Source organism: Mirounga angustirostris, unplaced genomic scaffold (assembly GCF_029215605.1).
Source record: "Mirounga angustirostris isolate CCGP_5_RB_7025 unplaced genomic scaffold, mMirAng1.0.hap1 SCAF_1, whole genome shotgun sequence".
Lineage (NCBI taxonomy): Eukaryota > Metazoa > Chordata > Mammalia > Carnivora > Phocidae > Mirounga > Mirounga angustirostris.
Window position 1 is genome coordinate 138,928,988 of NW_026991709.1, and position 25,893 is coordinate 138,954,880.

Genomic DNA, 25,893 nt, shown 5'->3' on the forward strand with positions numbered 1-25,893 from the left:
GTTTGAGTTTCCTCAGGGAAAAGTGGAGTCCGGGTGAGATGATCACCAACAACCTTTCCTATTCCAAAAGTCCACGATAAACTGTTCTCTAACCCTCCTTTAACGTGAGGCACTTCTCCTTGTAAACTGATAAAACTCACGATTTTCTCAGTTGTAGCTTCTTGTTCATCTTGAGAATGTGAATTCCAGCACAGATACTTTTTTAAACCGCCCTCCACCCAAACTCACTGTAACCAAAAGCAGACTGTAAAACCAGAGTAGAAAGCTGCTCAACCAGACAGAGTCCGTTTCCAGAAGGTGGTGCAGTTACGCCCCCAGTGCTCTGGCATTCACTCTAGGCATAAGGCACCATGTACTCCTAAGTGAGAAGATCCTAAAGGACTGCTACATAGACTGAGCTCTGATATTAGTGCCACTGTGAGAGGGGTCTGCCCGATCAGCCCTTCTTTGCCTGTTCCTTCGGCCTTACCAGTTTATCGTCACTTAGCTTTATACATTACCGAGAATCGTTTTGCTCTGTAATTTCTGCACTATTGCCAATATTTTCTGTACAATACAGTATCTATTATCATGTACCAGGTACCCTCGGGGTTGAGGCTCTCATGGAATACGTTTAAGAAAAGTGTGCAGCTACTTTTCCTCTTCAACATTTCATCTCTATAAAAATAAGACATTTGAACTTGAATCATTTTTCTTACAGCCACAGTAAAAATTAGAATGTACTCTTTTCACAGCTGAGGAACATTCCGTCGAGACTGACATTTTTCTTACATCTTTATGCTTGCCAATCTCTAGGTTTTCTCATGAGGGTTAGGGAGATTGGGCCACCTGCTCATCACAGTACTCATGTGCCAGTACCAGACACCTCAAGACAGGTAAAAAGTCAAGGCTCTCCAATTTTGTATTTGGCCACATATGAAGCTATGCTCAACTCAGGAGAATTCCAGAAAACTTTTTAATATTCAAGACTCCTACCTTTAGAGGCATGAACATTTTTTTGAAATGTAACTTTTTAGCAAGAAACTGATCCTCAACAGTTTGACTACAAGGAAAAAGCAAATATAAGACCTTTGTTCAGGATCTTAGTGCATTTTTAATAATGCACACAAATGTCCTACTGAGTTGCACAGGGTGAGAATCTGAGAATGTACTTTTCTTGTATGAAGAGTTGAGAACTCACTTTGCAGAACATCACAAAGAGTGAGAGTACACGAGCTGTGTCCTCCTCTCCTCTGCCTCCTTTGGTGCTATCACAATGCTTGCACAAACGCTTAATAAACGGTCACTAAATTCAACTGGCGAGGTTATATGGACGTACCAAAAACTCTTGATTAACATATACTGTACAATCTAGTTACATAGTTTCAAAGACAGGAACAGATCTTTATTTAATGAGGTAGATAGAAATACTCAAAAGTAAACTCAAAACGTCCACACATGGATTTATAATGTATTTCTGAATATACGCAATAAATGTTTTCATAACTCTCGTCTATTCCAACAGTTTTCAGTGTTTAGCATACTTATTAAAGATTCTTATTTAGCCAAAGTAAACACTAAAATGATATAAGGCAAAATAATTCATTTTATTTCTTAAATGCCTATGTATTTACAATCATAAAAATGTTCATGCATTGTAACTTACGAGATACTATACTTTCACATTTATTAAAAATTAAAAATCTTAGGAAATCTAATTATTTATGAAGAAATTAATGGCTGATCAAAAAATGTCATATAACTATTATTAGCTTAAGATTATATCATAATCATGAATAGCATTTCATCATGAATACCTTCATTTTACTTTTAAAACTATACTTTTTAGTTTTTAGATTAAAATCTCAAATTGAGGCAATAAGACTTTACTTCAAATTACAGTCACATATGGAAGGGAGCTTTTAATTCAAGGTTTCATTATGGTCCATAGTATAAAGATATATTTTCATGAGGGGTACATGATGGATAGCCAGCAAAAGAAATATGCTAGCAGAGGGTAGTAAATTGCCAACTAAGCATGCACTGAACCAAGAGACTACTTTAGAACATGGTAAGTCCTTGATTATTGCCAGCTTTTCTATAATGTTCAGGTTCTCAAAGGTCACTGAATTTTATAATTATCTCCAAACAATTTTCTTCATGGTCATTTAAGCTTTGTCTAAACAGCTGGGTATGTTGCCAAGCAACACCACCATCTCCTCTGCTTAATTTTGCTTCCAAAATAACTTCAGTGGCACCAGAAAAATCATGATAGGAGTGAAGAGTTTTATCTGTTGGAGGAAAAAAAAATAATTAACACTTTGCTTTTAGTAACTTAAAGAATATAAAGAAATAGTTTTGGAATACATAGTTTATACCTAACCTGTAGGTACAATCAACCCTTAAAAAAATAAATATAAATTATTCCTTATAGAGGAAGTATGTCCTTTGAAACAAAGAAATGGCTTTTCTTCATCCATTTGTGTTTCACAATAAAAACCACAAACAGTTCTATTAGAATGAGGTTATACAAGTTTTAATTTTATTTATTTATTTATTTTGGTGCAGTAGTATGAATGACTCTTGGGTATGAAAAGCTCAAATAAGTGCAATTATTTTTCAGAGTGTTAAATATACTCATCATGATTAATTCTTCAGTCAAATGCTTACCGCCTGACAGTTCTACTTGGGCTGTTTCAGATCGCAATTTCCACTGTATTGTTCCAGTCTGAAAGGTTTGACTACTTGTTCTAATGGAAATGCTATCTACTTTTAGGTCAACTGACCCACACTCAAACTTCCAGGAAATATAAGCATAAGATGATCCTTCCCTTCGGGCTAAATATACCTACAAAGGAGGAGGAGAACAAAGAATTGTCACAAATAATAAAACAGTGCAGAAAACACATATAGTCAAAGTCTTACTGTCATAGGGTACTATACACAAACGATTATTAAAAACCTAATTTCTTCCCCACTGAGAAGATTTTTACTGTTAACATTTTGCATTTTATCAGCAATTTTTCCTATAGTGTATTTTGCTCTGGAAGAAAGATACTTGGATACAGGTGCCCCGATAAATATAGCGCTAAGGGGTAGATGCTAACCACATTTTAGTAAATCATATTTTCTTTTAAATTAGTTAAGTCCAGCTATTTAACATGAACTTTATGATGAGTCCTGCTGAAAATGAAGAATCCTCTTAAATGCAATTATTCTTTATCTTCTTTTCTAAGTCTGGATTTTTAGATAAGCTTTCCTAGAACGAGATGGGCCATCTACCTAAGTTAAGAAAATAACTCAGTCATTGTTAAGTAATGGTTTAAAATGTAGTATTCATGCTGTCTCTCTACATAGTATGCTCCCATTCTTTCACTATCAGTGACCCTTACCACTTTAAATATATACTATTTAAGGCATCCAAGTTTACTGGCTGCTTCCAGCTCATCTCCTCTCATAGTTTCAAGTACATTCTTGAAGATGTGGACGTGAACACTGACATCCACAGCCTTGGTCTTTCACAGGTAACTCCATTCACCCAGGCCCAAGCCCCTAAAAATTTGACTCTTTAATCACTTATCCCTGATGCTCAAACTCACACAATAACTCATGCATTTCTTTGAAATAAATCTCAAAAAAACGCTTTCCTTATTTATACCACACTTACCACTATAGTCATGACTTTATGCTCATCTTTCTCCAACTGCCTAATTAATCTTTTTAAAAGCCCACATCCTTCCTATCATTTGCATGGTCTAGAATGTACAGCAAGTAACTGTCTTGAGCTTAAAATCCGAACTCTCAGCTTTCACAGTCCTTCAGAATTTCACACCATTGTGAACTGCCAATAATTCTTTACCCAAATGTAACTTGTATCAGGTGTATACTTAGTATGATCTTAACCAAATCATAAGTTTTCTGGGGGCACAGGCTCTGGATTCATATGGGTTTAATAAATAGTATTTAAGTATTAAAAGTTTGCATACACACATATTCTTTTAGAAACCTCTTACTTCTTGGGACAAATAGAAGTACCATATGATACATCTGCCATGGAAATGTCCTACTACCTGTTTTTAGTCATCAAGTAAAAAATCAATCACTGCTAGCATTCTATTGATAGTCTATTCTATTTCACAACCTATAGTTTTTCTTCCAGGTTAAATATGTCAGCTAATTTAATTGGAAAGTTTTTAGAATCAGTGAGCTGGAAGTTATCAACAACTAAAAACAATCACTCCTCACGGAAAATGATTTAAACTCTTTAGACTAGATTGCACTGGATGGCACACCTAGACGTATGGAAGTGCTGACTGCTCCACTCAAGTTTAGGGCAATCTCACTATAAACTCCTCTAATGCCCACATATTCCCACTGCAGTGTTTCTCCTACACCTGGGGCTGAGGACTGACCAGTGCCCCCTGGGAGTCACTGGTTCCATCTATCCTAAACTACTGGCCGTCTACGGATTACCTGTAATTTAATTACTACTTCAAAACCATGCCTAGTAAAGGGGATTAACTGGAAAAGATGAGCCAAACAGTAGGGTTATTGGAAGAAAGGTGGTTGGAAGAAACTAAAAGAACTGGGGAAAAGTAATCTTAAGACAAATACATTCAGATTTATATCTCAGTATATACTTTTTTACGTCTTATATCTTTTTTAGAGTTCAGTAGTTTCAAATGATCCCCTCCCCCTAAAAGTGTGGGTATAAAATATGACAGATTGAAGTCAGGTTAATTTCAAATTCCTAGCTTACTCCCAGAATTGTCTTAGTTATACCACATGGGTCTGGGCCACAGCTGTGGTTTTAACTGTCATAAGAAGGTTTATAATAGCTGTTGAACATGTCTGAGACAATTGCTTGTTCTAAAATTTACATTTTTCAGTCGTAAAGGCATCAGTTTTTAAGACTCTAAAAAGTTAAAGGATAGGATAGAATTCATCATGGAATTCTTAAATGCTTAAACAAACATTCAAACACATTGTGAGCAAATAAAAGGTCTCTTAGGCTAAAGAAACAGTATATGGAAATAAAAGACTCTATTGATACTGAAAATTCATGTCATCTTTTTCTCACAATATATTGTCTGTACCATTTTAACCAACTAATTTTAACTCAGCATTTCTGGAGGTAGAAGCTATCAAGAATATGTATACTCAGTTTGATAACTGAAATGTGCCCAAACAGTAAGATTTATATAAATACCCAACTGTAGTCCTTTCTATGTGTAATAGCAACAGAACCAGTAATTATAATTTATTTAGGAGAAAAAAAGTACTTTATAAACTTTCAAATATTCAATTGTTTGGTCTAGAGAAAGAATTTTTTTTTTTTTTTTTTAAACTATTGGATGTTCCTTACTTCTTGGGTTATCTTAGACAAATTTTTGGCTGTCGGCTGTTTAATTCATCGGTGCCATTTACTGTGTGCAGTTCTATAGGCTTGCTCTTGCAGTTTCGGGGACTACCAAGAGCTACCTTACTTTAGCAGCAGGAAGAGTAAAATCAGAAGTCATGGAGTTTACCCCTACAGACTTGAAATCTATACAGCACCCCACCCCCTCCCTTTAGTGACCCATCCCTTCCCTTTTTTTGGCAACTGTAAGGCATACAGTGCAGGCAGATCACAACCTATGGGTGACAATGAGACCAGTCTGTGTATGGCTTAAGGTCTCAGCTATGCCATTAACAATGCACACAACGCAAACTTATCCTTTGGATTATGGCTGTGACCACAATTTTCACGACTGAGAACAATATGCACATGAGCTTCTTTATGTTTTATGTTTTTCACATTCTAGAGAAGATCCTTACTTAAAGATTTTCTGATTACTATATGCCACGCTGTTCTGTCCACTGCTATGGTTTTCTGGAGGTTTGGTTTGTACTGCACTGTTGAAGCTGTTCTTTGCTCTGCTCTTAAAATGATTTTTCTGCTTAGCCTGTTAAGATTAACTCTAGTTAAAAAAAAAAAATTAACAAGTTTACTGTACAACAGACACTCTGCACATATTCCTACACATATCTAGCAGAACTGCATTTCAATAGATTTTAATTTTTTTTTTTTAAAGATTTTATTTATTTATTTGAGACAGAGAGAATGAGAGACAGAGAGCATGAGAGGGAGGAAGGTCAGAGGGAGAAGCAGACTCCCTGCAGAGCAGGGAGCCCGATGCGGGACTCGATCCCGGGACTCCAGGATCATGACCTGAGCCGAAGGCAGTCGCTTAACCAACTGAGCCACCCAGAAGCCCCTAGATTTTAATTTAATGCTAGTAAATTGGTATTGCTCATGATTGTTTTTGGTTATTCCATTTTATCACTGAAATCAAACATGTCAGTCCCCACTGTATTTACATCTTTCCGTATTATGCTTATTTTTTCTATTTGTAGCCTCCGTAATTACCTCTGGATCATGAGTGTGATCATGTCCTTCCCTTGCCTGAAATCTTTCATGGTTTCCTATTACGTAACTGCAAGGTAATCAAAGTCCCTGGGACCTGACCACTGTTTGCCCCTCTAGTCTCATTTCCCACTCTTCTCCCCCGTATTTCCTACTACATACTCTTCCCTAAATATACCAGACGTTTCTCACCCCAGTGCTTTTGCACATGCTATATCTCCTGCTCCCTTCTTCTACATCCTATCTCCACACTGAGAAACTCTCCCTCTGCCTCCTTCTCCAAAAGCCTATTCAGGTATTACTTCTTCTGCAAGGTCATCATCTCTGACTCAAGAAGGGATAGTGGCTCTTCATTCTGTCTTCTTTCCCTTAGAGTCATATACAGATCCATATTCTTCTAGCACTTATCTCACTAATCTGAACAAGTGGTCCACATGTCTTTCTCCTCCAGTAGTCTATGCTCACCTTGAGGCTCGACTCCTAATTTATCATTACATCCTAAGGGCCAAGCACAATGTCTGACAATGCATGTTTACTGAATGACTAAATGAATCAATTCTTGACATAATGCCACACCCCAAAAAGTGCTAAAGTGACTCTAGTGACAAAGATGACACTTTGCAAGAAGTACCTAAGGACATGCCAAGGGATAGTCTGAATGAAGACAGAGTATCTTTGACATTCTACACAGTCTGAGGGTGGTATAGAATTTATGCCATATGCATTCAAACATTCTTTCTTATATTCAGCAATCTTTACTAAACATTTATCAGGCACTATGCTAGACATATGCATACTGAGAGTACAAGTGAGTAAAAAAAGACAAAGCCTTTTCTTTGAGAATGCTTACAATTCTAGTAGGACAGAGACAAATAATCTATTCTTACACAAATTTGTTAAATAAATGTCATGAAGGAGAGGTACATGTACAATGAATAAATAAAGGGGGAAATGGATCCAGTTAGCTGGGACTAGAGCGAGTGAGGCTTATACCAAGTTCCAAGCAAAGGAATAAGCGAATCTAACACAAAGGAAAGTAAAAGGGGTTCTGTACAGAAGGAAGAAGGGCAGTGCCACTGCAATGTAGAGCAAGGGGGTAGCATGGTGCAAGGCAAGGCCAGAGAAGAAGGCAGAGGCCAGACTCAGAAGAGACTTGAGCTATTTCTTACCCTACGAGCACTCAGTAATGACTGGGGTTTGGAAAATGCTTTTCTGGCTTAACAGCATGGAAAACAACTGTGAGATGCAGGAAGACTAATTAGGAAGCTATTAACACTTTTATCAAGGTGTTATCATTTGCCTCCTAAAAGATATATTGGTCTTCTTGATTCAGCTTTTTATATTCCTTCCAAATAAGACATCACTGAACAGTGTATTTGCCAAACAGTAACATTTAGTAAGTCTCCCTGTTCTTGGGAGGCTAACTCTTTGAGAGGGTAAGAATCTGTTCTAAATATCTGAGGGCAGGCTGCATGTGATCTGTCATGATTCCAGGCTGGAGGTTACTGAGGAAAGGTGTGGTGGGAAATAGGCTTCTTCTATTTAGTGGAGCTAGAGAATCCCTAATTGGGAACATGCTAATACAAAACTAAAAATATTGACTTAGGTGGAAAATTCAATGTTTCAATGGCAATATATTACTTCTGAGTTATTAGACTCTGTAAGTGTAATTAAGATTCTAATATTTTCTTCATATTATAACTCGAAACAGAGTCATTCAACTTCTAAGTGATGTCCTTTGTACACGTATATCAAGGCATAAACTTAAAATTGAGTGGGAGCCTGTTTTTTACTTAATGGCCTCTGCATCTCCTTTACATTATTTAACTCTTACTCATAAATATACCGTCTGGCCACAATGGTCTATTCAGAGAACTCCAAAACATGCCATGTACTGCATGCTTTTCCCCTACTGTTCCCTTGCTTTATGAACACCTACTCATCCTTCAGCGTCCAGCTCAAATGTCGCCTGCTCTGCGGAGCTTTCCCCAACTCCCACAGCCAGAGCTAATTACTCCCTCCTTGGTGTTTCCATAGCAATGTGTTGATATCCTTATTATAGCACTCTGCATCGTGGATAAGATGGCTGTTTATGCTTCAGCTTCCCCTGTTAGATTGTGAGGGCAGAAACCGTATCTTTATCTTTTTATCCATGTAGCTGAGAACAACGCCTGACATAACAGGCGTTCAGTACATGTTTGCTGATGAACAAATGAGTAAGACAGAGAAGAAATATCCCATAGAATCGATCTGTTTCTCATCACACCACATCTTCTGCAGAAAGTCATTATTTTCTCCATTAACTTTCTCCATTAACACTGCTGGTGAGGAAGAAAGGCATACTCTTTCTTTAGTTCCACAAGGATAGCTTAGTCCTTGGATAAATAACATGTCTATCCTATCCTGCTTTCTGTTCCGAAGAATCTTTAGGCTAAGAATAGTCTTCCAGAGAAGTTCATCCTCTCTCATTAACTACATAATCAATTACAGATATACACATCTTAAAATTTTCAATTTGATCTTGCTCTATTTTTTATGTTCTTCAACTCAAGAAGAAAATTCCTAAACCTACAATTTTAATAATGTTGTAAGTTATTCTTAGTTTAATACAAAAAGATCACCAATATAAGCACCAAGGTAAATTTTAGAACCAAAACATACGACTGGAAAAGAAAAGGCAAGGATCTCATCTCTGTATGTCTTCTGTATTCTGATTAATGCCTAGAACAGTGATAAGCATAAACACTAGCAGCTGTTAACCCGTGACTTACTTTTAAAATCTAGCCAATATGTCTTACAAATGAGAAACTTCCCTTCCTACTCAAACTTTAAAAGCTCCCTATAAGCTGATTAACTCCTATGAAAATTTATCAATAACATGGTTCGATCTACTGAGGTCATGTGAATAGTTCTGTGTTCACTTCTGGCGCGTATTTAAGGGGAGGTGAGTTTAAAGGCAAAGCTTCTTACCTGTAACAGATAACCTGTGCTGACAGTGCAGGTGGGTATAAGTAAACTACTATAGTCCTAGCATCCATTCCTTTATTCTTTAGGGCATGGAGAAGAAATAACCAATATAGCTGCTTAATCATCCACATTCTTATGAAATTAAAGTGTGTTAAATGGTTAGCTCTTGGGACTTTAGATTAAATGTTAGAGTCCCCAATAGCCTGCATTTAGTAGGTAATCAATAAGTACCTGTGAAGGAATTAAATAACACTATATTTTATATATTCAGGCAAAAACTAGTCATGAGTTGGTCGCACACTTATTTTCCCCATGAGTGAGTTAAGTTCAGCCTCTTTGATGAAAATGGATGCTTTCCTTGATACAAATGCACAAATTTCTTAGGGACTTTTGATTAAACAAATCTTGGAAGCAGGATTTTCTTTTACAGGTTTGAAGATCACTAAAATTTTGATATATTAGTTTTCACATTATACACTACTGAAATAATCTACATTTGTTTAAACAATGACAAAGTTTTTAAACAGTTTCATGCATGAAATTACCATGTTCCAGTCTGTTTCAACTTTTCTGAATATGGATTCCATTTTCCACACACCGTTCTCCCATCCAGAAATGGTCTGATTATTATTTGAAACTCGGACGTAACTATCTTTCACAACATTGTAACAAAGGTGGAGTTGTTTCAAAATCTTCTCATTTTCAGAGGGGATGAACAGGGTTTCTTTTCTCTTAAAAAGAAAGCAGAATTAGTTTTCAAAATAATGGAAGACTATATATGAGGAACTGCTATGTACAGTGGTAAGAGCTTCCTTCAACTTGAAAATGAAGAGTTGGTGCCATTAAAAATTTTGGAAAATATTTTATAGGTTAAGTAGGATTAGTATGATGTGGATATAGCACCAACAATTACTAAACAGAAAACGAGAAGTATAACTATATATAGCTCTGATTTATATTTTTGTGATTTGTGTTCAACCTAAATTCACTTCTCTTTCTTCATTTCTACCACCAACATCTCCAAATTGGACTCCTATTGTCTCCTAAAGTTGACTCCCAGCTATCAACTCTTACCTCTCCTATCCATGCTCCACATGGTAATGAAAGTGATTTTTTAGATATTGGGATAAATTGGGATATGTCACTTTTTTGCTTAACGCACTCCAGTGACTTCCACTGTACTTAAACTCCAAACCTTTACCATGGCTACTAGGACTCTAAATGATCTATTCCCTACTTACTTTTCCAACCAATCTCATGTTACTCTTCCATTAGCTCCTCAAAAAGGTCCAGCTAGTTCTTGCCTCAGGACCTTGACACATGCTATTCCCGCTGTCTGGAATGCTATTCTTTCCACTCTCCATATACTTGATTCTTTCTCATCCTTCTGGCCTGAACTTAAAGCCATTTCATTAGTATCATTTCCTGATACCCTAAGCTAGGAGAGTGCCTGGGACACATAGCTTGAAACAATTCTCCACATGTGTAAATTACTACAAAAGGTCATGCTTTACCTTAAAATTCCAGGAAAAACTTCTAGCCCAAAATAAATTCATGTTTGTTGTAATGTAAATCCCCAGAAATCCTGAAATCACTGCGTGAATCTAAAGTCTAGGAAAGATAATATATTTATCCTGTGTCTTTATGTGCCACTAACACAATGGCCCTTTTCTTTAAACATGGGCATAGTAGCATTTTGTTATAGGGGCTGCCCTGTGCTTTGCAGGTTGTCTTACCAGACATTGCCAAATATCCCCTGGAAGGCAAAAATCGCCCACCACTGAGAACCACTGCTCTAGTCTGTGTCAATGTCTTGCCACAGTATTTGCTAATCAATCAAAAGAGTAGGCAATGCTTTTTTGTTAAACATTGGGTACTAGGTATTAAACAATATGAAAACTTCAAATGTACAAGAATCAATAAGCAGAATATAAAACATCTTAGAAACAAAAAGTGTTTGTGTATATACATCACTGTCAGCATTATTAAAATAGTAACGCTAAATATATGAAAAAGATAATTCCCTAGTAGAACCTGTGAATATTACTGTCAAAAAGGTAAAGAAAAAAAGCAGCTTATTTTTATAAAATGATTTATAATTATGAATGATAACTTCAAAACAAGCATGTAACAAAACTTCCCAGTTCTTTTCTTCTTTATCAAAGATATTATAAGGTGCTGACAGAAGCCAAATGGAAACAAAATTTAAAAGTAGCATTATCTACTAATTTACAAAGGATAACTAATTACCAAAGGTAAAAGATACTTATGCTACTGAACATAATCATATATGCAACTGAATAATGGAGCAAGAATAACATTAATATTTCACAGAATCTTTTATTTTTTAAGATTTTATTTATTTATTTAATAGAGAGGGCAAGCGAGTGGGGGGAGGAGCAGAGGGAGAGGGACAAGCAGACTCTGTGCTGAGTGTGGAGCCTGATGTGGGGCTCAGTCTCATGACCCTGAGGTCATGACCTGAGCCGAAACCAAGAGTTGGATGCTCAACTGATTGAGCCAGCCAGGTGCCCCTCATAAAATCTTTTAAATCTAAGATTAAGATAAAACTTTTCTTTCTGGAAATAATATCACCAATGTTTCCTTCTTTTCCAAACGATTTCAAGGTGCAGTTCCAGAACTTTTTAGGACATTTTTCATTATTCAATTTACTTTTAAAACAAACATCTACTTCTAAAAAGGAAAATGTTTTTTTTTTTTTAAAGATTTTATTTATTTGAAAGAGATAGCACGAGAGGGAAGAGGGTCAGAGGGAGAAGCAGACTCCCTGCTGAGCAGGGAGCACGATGTGGGACTTGATCCCGGGACTCCAGGATCATGACCTGAGCCGAAGGCAGTCGCTTAACCAACTGAGCCACCCAGGCGCCCAGGAAAATGATGTTTTAAATCCATGTCTGTAATGGTCTCCAGTAATTGAGGAATTAAAAAAAAATTTCAAAAGAGAAGACAATCTGGGCATATGACCCAATTCATATTTTTAAAGTTTAATCAACTTACATGCCATACAAGAGGAAGCACATCCGTCCATAAAAAGAAAAAAGAATGAAGACCTAATATCAATGTTTTATTTAAATTGAACACAGCTGTGAATTAAATTAGCTCTTTTAAACTGGCTTCATTTAGATTTAAACTTGTAACTTGCACTGCATCAGCAGTGATTTGAATTATCTGTTGAATTTAGATCTTGTAATTCTGTGGCTGAACCAACACTTTCAACTGCCTCCTGAAGTAAATTAAAAAGCAAACAAAGTTTACTGGGGATGATTTGCCCACTTTGGACATATTCCTTTATTGGAGAAACGAGTTGCAACAATGGCAAATTTAGAAAAAGTAGATATAAAACCCTAATTTCTTTGGAATTTTGATATGATATCATGGTGGGTTATTTTCCTTCTAAGCATTTTTCATTACATATCTTCTTAGACATTTACATAAAACACTTTCTAGTGAGTGAACTTTAAGTTCCCTAAGCGCAAGGGACAGGTCTACTGTACTTTTTTAATGTCCATTACAGAGCACATTGCTTTTCACCTAGCCCCTAATATAGGCATATTTCCATTGTTCATTATTTAATTTTGGGACATTAATCAAGACATAAAGTCTTAATATAAATTTGACAATATAATAGTAATTACACCAGCAATGATATTTCTAGCCAATACCAGATATATATAGCAAATATATATGAAATAAACACTTTCATCCACTGGATTATCCAGATTCTATTATTTTTCCCACTGTACTTTATAAATTTATATATATATATATAAGTATACGTATTTATATATATTTTCATATATATTTAAATATATATATTTAAATATTATATATTTCATATATATTCATATATATATTTTTTCATATATATATATGAGAAAAGGTAAACATGGCTCTAAAAACGTATTAAATCTTATTTTGAAAAACTTGAACAAGCATTTCCCAAAAGAGGATATCCAAAAATTTAAAGAACAGGCATTCAACTTCATTAGTCATCACCAAAATACAAAGTAAAATCACAATGTAATACTACTACATACCACCAGAGCTGCTAAAATGAAAAAGACAAAACCAACTACAGGTGAAGATGTGGAAAATTCGCATTCACTGCTGGTGAGAGTGTAAACTGGCCCAACCGCTTTGGAAAGCTGCTTGGCAGTATCCAACAAGGCTATCACCTAGAAATTCCACTCCTAGGTATATACCTAACTCAAATGCATAAAGACATTCACCTAAAGCATGTATATAAATGTCCACAGCAGTACGATTTTTAACAGTCAAAACCTAGCAACAGCCCAAATACCTATCAATGGTGGCATGGATAAATTGCATTTATAAAATGGAATATTATACAGCAATGAGAATAAATGTGCCATAAACATGCAGCAGCAAGTCTGAATTTCACAAAATAATATTGAGAAAAAAAGTATTCACAAGAGTACGTATGTTACAATTCCATTTACATAAAGCACAGTAACAGGCAAAACTAATCTATGATGTTAGAAACCAGGATAATGGTTATTCTTAGTGGTGGCAGAAGTGACTGGAAGGGAACTCATGGTTGTTCCTCAGATTCTGGTGGTCTATTTCTCACTCTGGTTGGTGGTTACATGGGTGCTCAATTTGTGAAAATTTGTTAAGCTGTACACTTATAATTTGTATATTTTTCTGTATGTACTTCAGTAATAGTTACACTACACTGAAAATTTACATAGGAAAATCCTATTTTAACATGCCTTGCTAACTCCTGCATGTGAATATACTATGTCAATCAATTATTGGTTCTTTCACATGTTTATGTTTTTTAATAATTACTCTAAAAAGTTCATTGAAAGGTCATGGCCTGGGGCCACCTGGGTGGCTCAGTCAGTTAAGCATCTGCCTTTGGCTCAGGTCATGATCTCAGGGTCCTGGGACCGAGCCCCACATCGGCCTCTTTGCTCAGCAGGGAGTCTGCTTCTCCCTCTCCCTCTCCCTGCAGCTCCCCTTGCTTATGCTCTCTGTCAAATGAATAAATAAGATCTTAAAAAAAAAAAAAAAAAGAAAGAAAGGTCATGGCCATTGCATTTTTCTGTAAGCAAAGAGCACAGTATTGGAAACAGTCAAGTGAGAAGATTATCATGCTATAATGAATTAAATACCTCTAGACCCATTTCACCTCGGGCTACTCTCCAAGCCACTGACCCAGATATTCTTCCACCAAGTTCTCCAGGTTTAGGGGTTTTGGGAGATATAAATTCAACAAGCTCCACAATTATCCTCTGGAGAAGTTCTTTTCTTCTGTTTTCTGACAAAGATATTTGCCTCTGAAATTCATGTTTTTAAAAAAGTCATTAAGATGAGGGAAATGTAGAGGTCCACCTCTAAGGAGGAATATACATAAAACATTTGTATCTTAATGGGATCTTGAAAGATATAACCAACTTTTTGTTCACACATAGTTATTTGGAAAATAAGACACTGTGGAAAACTTAAATTTTACAAATTTTATGTAATTTTATGTAAAGAAATAATTTGACATCCATATCCAACTCTTCTTTACTGTCCTAGATTTTAAAATGGAGGTAGCAACTTCTGCTTCCAGCTATGACAGACCAGCTTGTGCCAGACCAACTGTCCTACCAAGAAAAGGTACAAAAGCTGGGCAAAACATCACATGCAGATACACACATACAAACGCCTATTTAAATACAACAGAAAGCTACCAAGGTAACCAGAGCTAAAGAAGCTAAGATCCCAAGGAAAGAAATGAATTGTGGTGAACTGAAAATACACCTCTTTCCCTTCCAGGCATTTGCCAATTATTAACTGGTATGAGCAAAAGAGAGTGAGAAAACAACCACGAAATGATGGCTCACGTGCAGAAGAACACAGCAGAATTTTTACAGAATCACAGTACTGTGGAGTTAATAGGCTGGAGTTCAAAGCCTTTCAAGGTGAGAGGCTCTAGTAAATACTCCAGATTTTCAGGTTAGGCTCTCTGAAGGGCTGCACATTAGAAGGTGAAATTCCAAACAGACGGAAAGAAACTTCACCTTGAAACTCAATCACTGGGTTAAGTGGATCTGCCCTATTCTAACTGCTTGCCAGAAGCAAAATTAGTGGTTTGGCTTTTAAATTGTAAAAAAAACCCCACACATGTATAATAGTAAAAAATTTCAATACTACCAAAGGGATATAAAATAAAAACTGAATCTTCCTTTTTCAACCTCTAGTTCCTCTCTTCAGAAGTAGTCACTGTTAACAATTTCCTGTGCCTTGTTTTCAAAAATTTCCATCCTTGGAGAAATGTGTGTAATTATATTCAAGACACAATTTCTTTGAAAAATAAAAACATACTTTTTATGTCTAGTATTACATACACTGAAATTCTGTTTCACTAAACTTTGGAAAGAGATGTTATGACAATTGAATATGCAAAAAAGCCACATATTTAAAATAAGTCTCAAAATTTTCAATGAACAGAAAAACACTTTAACATATTAGAATATTTTTGCTTGCAAAATAATGCTACTACTTTCAGAATTTCAATGGGTTAAAAACTGGCCTTTCCTGATTATATAAAAAACTTCAAATGTCCTTTCAAAAATGCCAAATGCTCGTACCTGTTTATTAAGTCCATTAATAGTTTCTCGAAGTAATTCTTCTTTAACCTCAGTTCTTCTGGAGATTACCTCATCATGTTTACAAGAATATCGCCAAGTGACATCAACCACCTCAAATTACAGAATACAGTATTTAACAAGAATACAACCATCAACCTTTTGCTAACCACCTAGAATGTATGTAATTCTTAGATTTTTAAAATGCTATCTTTTGTTTAATTTGTTAAATTTTAAAACCTATGAAAAAAAGTAAAAAAGAATATACTTTTTATTCATTTTCTAACAGGTACACTTTCAGGAAATCCTGTGACAAAATGAGATTCCCAGAACATTTAGCTTTTAAAAACTTATTTACAAAGTTGATTACATAAAATTAAACAAATAAAACCTTGTTCCATTTTTATTATATTAAATTTATATTAAAGAACTAATTTTTGACAAAGGTACAAAGACAATTCAATGGAAAAAAGACAACCTTTTCAACAAATGATGCTAGAACAATTTGTTATCCAAATGGAAAATAATGAATTTCAACCCACACAGTGGACTATATACAAAAATTAACTCAAAATGGATGATAGAACCCAATGTAAAACTGAAAGTATAAAACTTTTAAAACACAGGATAAAATCACTGTGGCTTGGGCAAGGCAAAAATTTCTTAGATACATCAAAAAGTACAACCCATCATTTCACATCTATACAAATACTGAATCATTCATTATGTTGTACATGTGCAACTCTGTCTGCTATACCTCATTTAAAAAAGAAAAAAAGCACAATCCCTAAAGAACAAATTGATTAACTGAACATTATCAATTTTGTCTCTAAAAGTCACTGACAGAATGAAAAGATACAGCACTGACAAGGAGAAAATCTTTGCAAAGCATTTATCTGAAAAATGACTTGTATGCAGAATATATGAAGAATTCTCAAAACTCAACAATAAGAAAATGAACAACCCAATTTAAAAAAAATGGGCAAAGAGGACTATGCATGGCAAATAAGCAATAAGAAGATACTCAGTATCATTTGTCATCAGGGAAATGCAAATGAAAACCACAATGAGATACCACCTCATATCTATTAAAAGGGCTAAAATTAAAACAAAAACAGATAACCATACTAAGTGTTAGCAAGGATACAGAGAAACTGGAAACTCTCACATACTGCTGGTGAGAATGTAAAATGGCACATGACTTTGGAAAAGAGTTTAGCAGTTTCTTAAAAAGTTAAACATACACCTACCCCTACCATATGATCCAGTCATTCCACTTCTAGGCATTTACCAAAGAGAAAAGATAGCATATGGCGATATAAAGACTTGTGTGTGTTTACAGCAGCTTTATTTGAAATAGTAAAAAAACTGGGAATTACCCAAATGCCCATCAACAGGTGAATGGATAAACAAACTATGGTACATGCATACAATGGAATACTCAGCAATAAAAACAATAAATTATTTTTTAAAGGATTTTTAAAAATTTATTTGAGAGAGAGTGGAGTGAGCAAGAGAGAACACGAGTGGGGGAGGGGAAGGGAAGACGGAGAGGGAGAGGGAGAAGCAGGCTCCCCGCTAAGCAGGAAGCCTGACACGGGGCTCGATCCCAGGACCCTGAGATCATGACCTGACCTGAAAGCAGATGCTTAACCAACTGAGCCACCCAGGTGCCCAAAAATAATAAATTATTGATATGTAAGAACAACATGGATGAATCTCAAAATAATTATGCTGAGTAAAAAAAAACCAGACCACGCTCACCAAAAAGAACATACACTGTATGATTCCATTTTATATAAAACTCTGGAAGTGCAGATTAATCTATAATGAGAGAAAGCAGATGCATGGTTGCCTAGAGAGGGGCAAGAAGAAGGGGTAAGAAAGGACATAAGGAAACTTCCAGGGACGGTGAGTATATTTACTCTCTTGACTACAAAGATAATTTCATGGGTGCATACAAATGACAAAATTTATTAAATTATACATTTTAAATATAAGCTGCTTATTGTATGTCAACTATATCTTCAAAAGCTGTCCAAAAGGAATTATATTTCATTCTTAGAAAAAATTTTTTTTGCTTATGCCGTACCTCATCCTTAGAAAATGCAATGACGTAGGAGAGCTTCTTGCCCCACCCTATTTCATAAAGGAGTGGCTTATCACACACGTCTTCACATGCGTCACAGTGCAGCCACCGCTGCTGAGAAGGAGAATACACTTCTGTCCAGACATGGTCTACTCAAGAGACAAGAGAGCAACACAAAGAAAGGAAATAAAAGTGAAGTTTCTAAAACCAGAATGATTTCCAACAACTATACGCAAACTCTTAAGGATCATGTCAGAATTTGTAAAGGTCTTAAATTTTAGTTAATAGGTCTGAGCATTTTGGGGCACACGAGACTCTAGAATACTTGTTTTAATTTTTCTGTCTCTTTGAAATCCTTGAAAATGTTTTTGGAATATGTCCTTTAATGCAGTCAGTTTTAAGCTTAATTAAAAATAATGTGAGCTGTAACTCTAAAAAGGCGAACATACTGAACAACAGCATCAAAAACGTCAGTCTCAGTCTTTGCTGACATGAAGGAGCTAATGCCACTTTTGAAACTGCAGTCTCTTTTGCCCTTTAATACCCAGAACCAGTAGGAGGTCTAACAAAGGATCTCTGGTTATTGATGTTCTATATTTGATTGTAAGAGAACAGGAATTGTTAAGTGAAGATTTCATTTTATCCTAAAAAACAACAGAAACACAAGTAAAATTCTGAGAACAAGGGAAACAACTTTTTAAAATGAAGATGAGAAGAGTCATTTCTAAATAAGGACAATATAAATTTACATGGTTTTTATTACATTTTTTTTTTGTATACTGAGGTTTAAGATCACTACATCTTTTATACTAATCCCTACAAAAATGAAGATTTCTAGAGCATATTACATGTTATTATTCATATGGAAAAAGCATTATTACAAGTGTCATGGTAAATTGTTTATAAAAGTGCTTGTAGTGTCATGTTTAAAGTACCTGGCAAAATGGTAAGTGTACTACAAAAATCTTGAGATCCCCACAAAAATCTTATGAGGCTGATATTATTGTTATTTTAAAAGAAGGTAAATGGAAGTTCAGAATGACAAGGCCAGAAAATAACAGAAAATGATGAGCCCAGACAATAAACCCAATCCTGAAGTCTGCACAGCCCTACTACTCTGCTTACACTACGTTTTGTACCTGTGTAATCCCAAACATAGCGAGCTTCAAACCCTAAGGCTCGGCAGCACAGTGTAAAACAATTGGCCCACTCGCCACACCGTCCACATCTTGTTTCCAAAAGTTTCTCAGGGTTATTATATCTGTTTTAAAATAACCATAAAAAAGCTTTAACAAAATCAAGAATTTTACACAATTTATATTACCTCTGTCCTAAACAGTAAATATTTCTTCATTTCACATTTTTGAAAATTATTTTTAATAAAAATATAGTTGACATATAATATTAGCTTCATTTCACATTCTTAGATAGTGATTAAAGAACCTAGACTACATGAGGCATTCTGTTAATAGAAGCTTTAGTGAAAAATGATTAAACAGTGGTACAGCCTTCAAGGAGTTTACAGGCCTTAGAGGAAGAAGAAATTAACACAAATAACTATTACATGGCAGAATGTGACAAAACCATACAATAGGTCAGATGTGAATGTTATGGGAGAGTGGTTGGGAGGAGAGCTTGTATTTAAACTGGCTTTGAAGGGCAGATTAGATCTGGACAGGCAGAGATTCTCTAGGAAATCTGCTTAAAGCATTAGTATTATTCTAACAAGTGGTATAATTAGCTCATGCATTTAAAAGGTAAACAACTTTAACAAACTACTCAATAAAGATTTTAAAACTTAGTGAACTCAATTCTACTTAAAATACTACTTTTCTGTCTAATGATTTTTTAAGATTTTATTTGTCAGAAAGAGTGAAAACGAGATAGTGAGAGAGAAAGAGCGAGCGAGCGCACAAGCAGGGGGAGTGGCAGGCAGAGGGAGAAGCAGGCTCCCTGCTAAGAAAGGAGCCCAACTCAGAACTCGATCCCAGGACCCTGGGATCATGACCTGAGCCAACACTTAAGCGACTGAGCCACCCAGGCATCCCTCTAATGATCTTTCTGATTGAGTTGTTTTCCTTCTTAGTGACTTAAAGGTGCTTGCTAATTTGGAAGTTGTTTTTTGAAAGATGTTTGTAACAATGTTTTAAAAAGGTACTCCAATTATAAAATTATCATAAAATTGGAGAATACCAAATTTTGCATACTGTGTTGAGAAGGATCTTGGCTGATAAAGCTAAGCAAGAAATGTGCCCTAGCTGAGCAGAGATGTTGGCCATGAGCTTGTGGAAAGAAACCATTAGATGAATAAACTGGCTCGACAATGACAAGTTTGTCTTAAGCAGATGCTGTTGCTTAAACTAGCTAAATTAAATGAATTTAAAATTAAGTAGTTAAGTAACTGAAAAAAGATGTAAATTTACATGAAGAAGTAATAATGGCAGAATTAGAGCATCCTATGCCTCTTCTATATACTACTTGTGCCAAGTTGAATGATGTTAGCCTAGAATTGACAGTGTTCATCATCCCAATTCTACATAGACCAGCTAACAGTTAAACAAGCAAACAAGTAGAAAGGAAAACAGTAAATATCTTTGTTAGCCTGTGCCCCTCCACACTGCATTATCAGTTTCTATCTAACTGCCTAGGCAAGTTTATGAGGAAAGAGATTTAATTATATATATTTTTTACCTTCCAATATTTGCAAAGTACCTGTGCAAATGTATGCCGACTGAAGAAATAACTTGAACTAATTTTATATAATTCCTAGATATTGGATTCTGTATATTCTATCTTGTATATCAGAGGGCTGGTTCCTAGTTAGGACAAAACTGAGTCCCTAAGCTCCAAAAATTAGGTATTTCAAATACTTGGTATCTTTTCTTGACCAATGATACAGCCAACGTTTATAAGTATTGTCAATTAAAAAAAATTGATAAGAGGCTTGTGAATTGACAGTAACTGAAAAAAGTTAACTGAGAAGTACAAACTTCTTTAGTTTAAAATTTAGATAATGAGAATATGTTAGGTTGGGCAGGGGAGGCACCTGATTAAAACAAAATTCTGTTGTTAAAAAGAAAATAATATGATGGTACTATACTTCTACCTTCCATATTACCATCTGATGATTATTTTAAGTACAGCATTGTCTTTACTGTCACAATTTATCAGTATTATTATTAATGTTGCTAGTGCTGTTTTTATGTGCTATCAATCATTATTAAAGTTATCAGAAAGTTAAAAGTTATATAATTAAATGAACAATACCAGATTTACATCATTAAATGTGCTAAGACTATACTCAATTTATATTCCAGAGCAAGAATAAACAAACTTTTCCTATAAAAAGGCAGTAATTATTTTAGACTTTGCAGGCCATATAGCCTTTGCTGCTAGTATTCATTCAACCCTTCCACTGGAATGTAAAAAGAGTTACAGATCATAAGCACACAAATCAGCATAAATGCGTTCCAGTAAAACTTGACTTATAAAAATAGGATGTGGACTGGATTTAGCCTGCCAGCCATGGCTTGCCGACCTCTGTCCTAGAGGAATATATTTCTAATAATTGAAGAGTTCATTTAATAAAAATTCTTTTCTAACCATTCCATTAAGAGATCACTCTAACTTTACTGTGCAGTGGACACCCACCTTGGGAATCGATTGCTGAACTGGCATGCATCACAGTAATGATCTTCTACTCTGTTTGCATCCCACTTCATCTCATCATCATTGGGGAACAGTGATTCACCTCTAGACTTAGTCTGGCCACCACATTTGCTGCACAAAATGTCATTTACCCATTGAAAAAATTCTTCCTTAAACCAGTGTAAAAGCTCCAGCAGAAGAAAATCCTCATCACTTACATTAGTACCTGAGAAGTTAAAACAGAGTCAAGTAAGATCTAAAGCTGACAAAAACTAAAAATACGCACATGTATTTTATTCTCGAATATGGAGCCGAAATATGTGAAAATATGAGAGGATCTAAAAGGTTTTCACAAATATGATGCAAGAAAAGAACTGTCGGCATATTGTGAACCAGGCTGAAATACGATGACATAATACATTGTACATTTATAGCAGGAGGACATTTACCACTCTGTAACCTCTAACCAACATTATGTACTAACAAGTTAGCTGAACACAACCACCTCTCAGGGAACTATGGTCAATGTGTATTTGCTCTTGAAACACAGGGAGGTTAAGAAATCAGCTTAATTTTTAAAAACATTTAAAAAGGACTACATTCAACTTGTTATCAGGTATATATACAAATAAACAAGAAACAATCACAAAATCACAAGCAGAAATCACAGAATTCCAGACACCTTAAAAAATCAACCTACCAGCTTTTCTATCAGTGTTTCAACTATACAGTATAATCCATCTGTGAATACTCACCATAAATCACCTAAAAACACAACAATGTCTACACAGTATATAACAACCCTGGAAAGTAAGTATGGCCTATAATATTATATAAAATTGTATCTATTTATCAAATAAAAAGATGTCTCTTGACAATATTCAAGACTGTGGTACCTCTGGGAAGAAGAGAAGGAGAGGAGAAAAGAATCTGGGAGACACATACAGGGAGTTCTCATCTCTTTCTTGTTTTATTATTAAGAAGTGATCATAATATGAAGGAAATATATGGCATAATGTGAAGCTCTAGTAAAGTTTAACGCTGGTCATAGGTGTTTGATACATTATACTCTATTTCTATACTCATACTCTGTTTCTGTTTGATATAGTGCAAAATGAAAAAAACTATATTAGGAAAAAACTAGAGAATATAAAGGCCAGAAACATATTATGTTCCTGGTTGGGAGAACAATATTCCAAAGTTGTTAATTCTCTACAAATTAATCTGTAATTTAATGTAAACCCAATTACAATTATAAAATAATTTTAAAAGTATTTAATTTAAAAAATTTAATTAAAAATTTATAAAATATTTTTTCATAAGATTTGACTAAGAACAATATGATAAATTCATTTAGTACATGTCAAAACACATCACAAAATTCTAATAATCAAAATATTGTGATACTGGTGAAGAACATACAAAGTAGATCACTGAAACAAAAGAATGACTCCTGAAAAACAGATTTCTAAGTGATACATAGTATCTAGTAAAGTTAGCCTTTCAAAATAGTTCTAAGGAGATGGACTGTTCAATAAGTGATTTGGGGACAATATAAAAATTCTGTATTGAGAGAAGGAATACTATAAAGGTAATAGAAGTTACAAAAGAATACGTTTATGACTTTGTGATAGGGAAGGGCCTTCTTAAACAAGATGCAGACTGTGAAATCAATAATGGGAAAAAATAAACTTTCTTATATTTGAAGTTATAGCTTATGAATTTCAAAATATACACTAAATTAAACAAAGAACACTGGGAGAAAAAAAAATGTAACATGTCTAATAAAGAAAAGTATCCAGAATATATAAAGAACTTCTGTAAATCGATAAAAATATTAGCAAATCCATTAGAAAAATTCAAAGTCTAGAAAAGAAGTCCAATAATTTCATTAAGTGGAAATAAATACTCTCGGACACTTCTGATGTGAACTGAAAGGCAATCTGCTTGACAGGATCCTTTACAGTGTCAAAGTCACACACCCTTGACATTTTTATATTTATCTCAGAGAAACACTTGTGCATATACACCATAAGGCATGCTTTACAAGAATTCTCACTGCAGGAGCATTTAGAATAGAGAAAAATGGTAAATAATCTCAATGTCTATCAATAGGAAACTGTATAAATATTAGTATATGCATACTATAGAACACTATGGAGGGTTAAAAAGATTTCTAAGACAAGTTAGTAAATGAAAAACACCAAGAAACTGAAGATATATGGGATGATAAATTTTATGTAAACCCATACAACTTAAACTATTTTTTCAGATAACTATTTATGGGTATAAATACACAGGAGAAGATATGAAAAGGAATGTCTCACATGATAACAGCTGTTACCTATGGAAGAGGTGTAGGACCAGTTGACTGACAGGGAGAATTTAGCTTTTCTCATATAATATGAAAGTTTGTATTTGATTAAAAATGAACTTTAGTAATACAGCACTGCCACCGTTCTTCTCTATCAAGTGCCTACAGCAGAGTAATCTTTTTAAAAATGCAAGGTAGATTATATCACTCAAAACCCTCCAATGAGGTTTCCATCTCACTCAGGATACAATTCAAAGTCTCTACTCTTATTCTTTGTTATCACAGCTGGTCTCCTCTGGTAGGCTGAACAACAGTCCACCAAAAGATAGCCACATTCTAACCGCTGGAGTCTAGAACTGTTACCAAATACAGCAAAAAAAGAAAAAAAAAGGTCTTTGAAGATATGATGAAGTTAAGGACCTGGAGATGGGGGGATTATACTGGATTATCTGAGTGGACCCTAAATGCATACTATCCTTCTAAGAGGGAAGCAGAGGGAAATTTTACACACACACAGAGAAGGCGATGTGATAGCGGAACAGAGAGAGATACCGTGGCCCCAGTGACACTGATTATGGCCTTCTGGTTTCCAGAACTGGGAGTGAATAAATTTCCGTTATTTTAAATAAATTTAAATAAATTTCTGTTATATCACCCAGTTTGTGATAATTTGTTACAGCAGACAGAGGAAACTAATGTACCCCCTTTACTTTTCTGACCTCTGTCTTGTTCATTCTGCTACAGGCATCAGGTTCTCCCTGTCATCCTTTCAATGCGCCAAGCTCACTCTCACCTCGGGGAGCCTTTGCAGTTGCTGGTGCCCTCTACCTGGAATGGAAGTCACTGCTTTCCAGAGAAGCCTTTTCTGACAACCCTGTATCAAAAAGCATCCTTCCTAGGCACTCTCTGTACTGTTATCCTGACCTGTTTGTCTTCCCAGCACTTATCTACCCGTTCTATTTGAGTATTTGGGGTTTTGTAGTCTGTCTCACCCCATGACAGTAGGGACCTTGAGCTGTGTTTGTCACACAATAGGCGCTCAGTATATATCTGAATGAATGATAGAAGGACTAAACAAAGAAGCCTCATAATATTAATTAGAATTAATACTGTTGACCAAATAGTCATTATCAAATTGGGAAAAGAAGGGAAAGGAAGACAGCACCCTTGTGCTTCTGTGTTATATGTACTCCAGGTATAGAGCGGCAGACTCCCAGTTAGAAGTAGGACTATTGCACGGAGAGTGAGGCCCACCTGAGGGTCAGTGCTCCTTGATCAAGCAATGTCCTGAATTATGGCTCAGGGAAATGCAAATGGAATCCTGTCCATAGAGGATAAGAGCTCAGAAAGCTCAGAGATATGGGGCTTAAAGAGAGGCTGGACTTAGATGCTGAATTCTTTTTTATTTGTTTTTTGTTTTTTTTAGCTACTAAATTTCTGTGAGAATATGGAGAATATATTAAATTTCTGTGAGAATATGGAGAATATATTAGAGTGTGGAGAGTACATTTTAAAATTATAATCAAGACTTCAGATTAATACATTTAGCATCTTCAAAAATACCATACAATAGATTTCTCATAACTTTCCAGTAACAAAGATAAAATTAACAAGTGTAGGTCTTAACTCCATTCTATGAAAATCACAGACATTAGTGTGCAAAAGAGGGAATGAGAAGAAAATCAGTAAAAACATCAGTACAGGTAGCCTCATCCTTCGACACACTTTAGTACTCAATATTCTTCCTCCCATGTCTTCATATTCAATTTAGTGGGCCAACATATATTTTGTTTCACTTTCCCAAAATGACAGGGTTCTTTCCTCTTCACGAAAGGTGTTTCGCCTATATCTGGAACACTCAATCATGACA

The 25,893-nt window shown here is 35.2% G+C and overlaps 1 protein-coding gene across 4 annotated transcripts in view; it reads right to left on the reverse strand.

Annotated features, from left to right (window-relative positions):
- Positions 1 to 1,567: 1,567 nt before the first annotated feature.
- Positions 1,568 to 25,893, reverse strand: part of NGLY1 (N-glycanase 1) — a 56,680-nt gene continuing 32,354 nt past the window's right edge. For 2 of the 4 annotated variants that reach the window (XM_064588765.1, XM_064588762.1), the window contains 8 exons: positions 21,713 to 21,935; positions 19,201 to 19,322; positions 18,065 to 18,210; positions 15,976 to 16,086; positions 14,512 to 14,676; positions 9,898 to 10,083; positions 2,650 to 2,827; positions 1,568 to 2,270 (listed from right to left, as the gene is read on the reverse strand). In XM_064588765.1, coding sequence (XP_064444835.1) covers positions 2,095 to 2,270; positions 2,650 to 2,827; positions 9,898 to 10,083; positions 14,512 to 14,676; positions 15,976 to 16,086; positions 18,065 to 18,210; positions 19,201 to 19,322; positions 21,713 to 21,935 — 1,307 coding nt within the window. In that variant the 3' untranslated portion in view covers positions 1,568 to 2,094. The remainder of the gene's footprint in view (positions 2,271 to 2,649; positions 2,828 to 9,897; positions 10,084 to 14,511; positions 14,677 to 15,975; positions 16,087 to 18,064; positions 18,211 to 19,200; positions 19,323 to 21,712; positions 21,936 to 25,893) is intronic. The other 2 variants (XM_064588763.1, XM_064588767.1) reach the window with 2 other exon arrangements.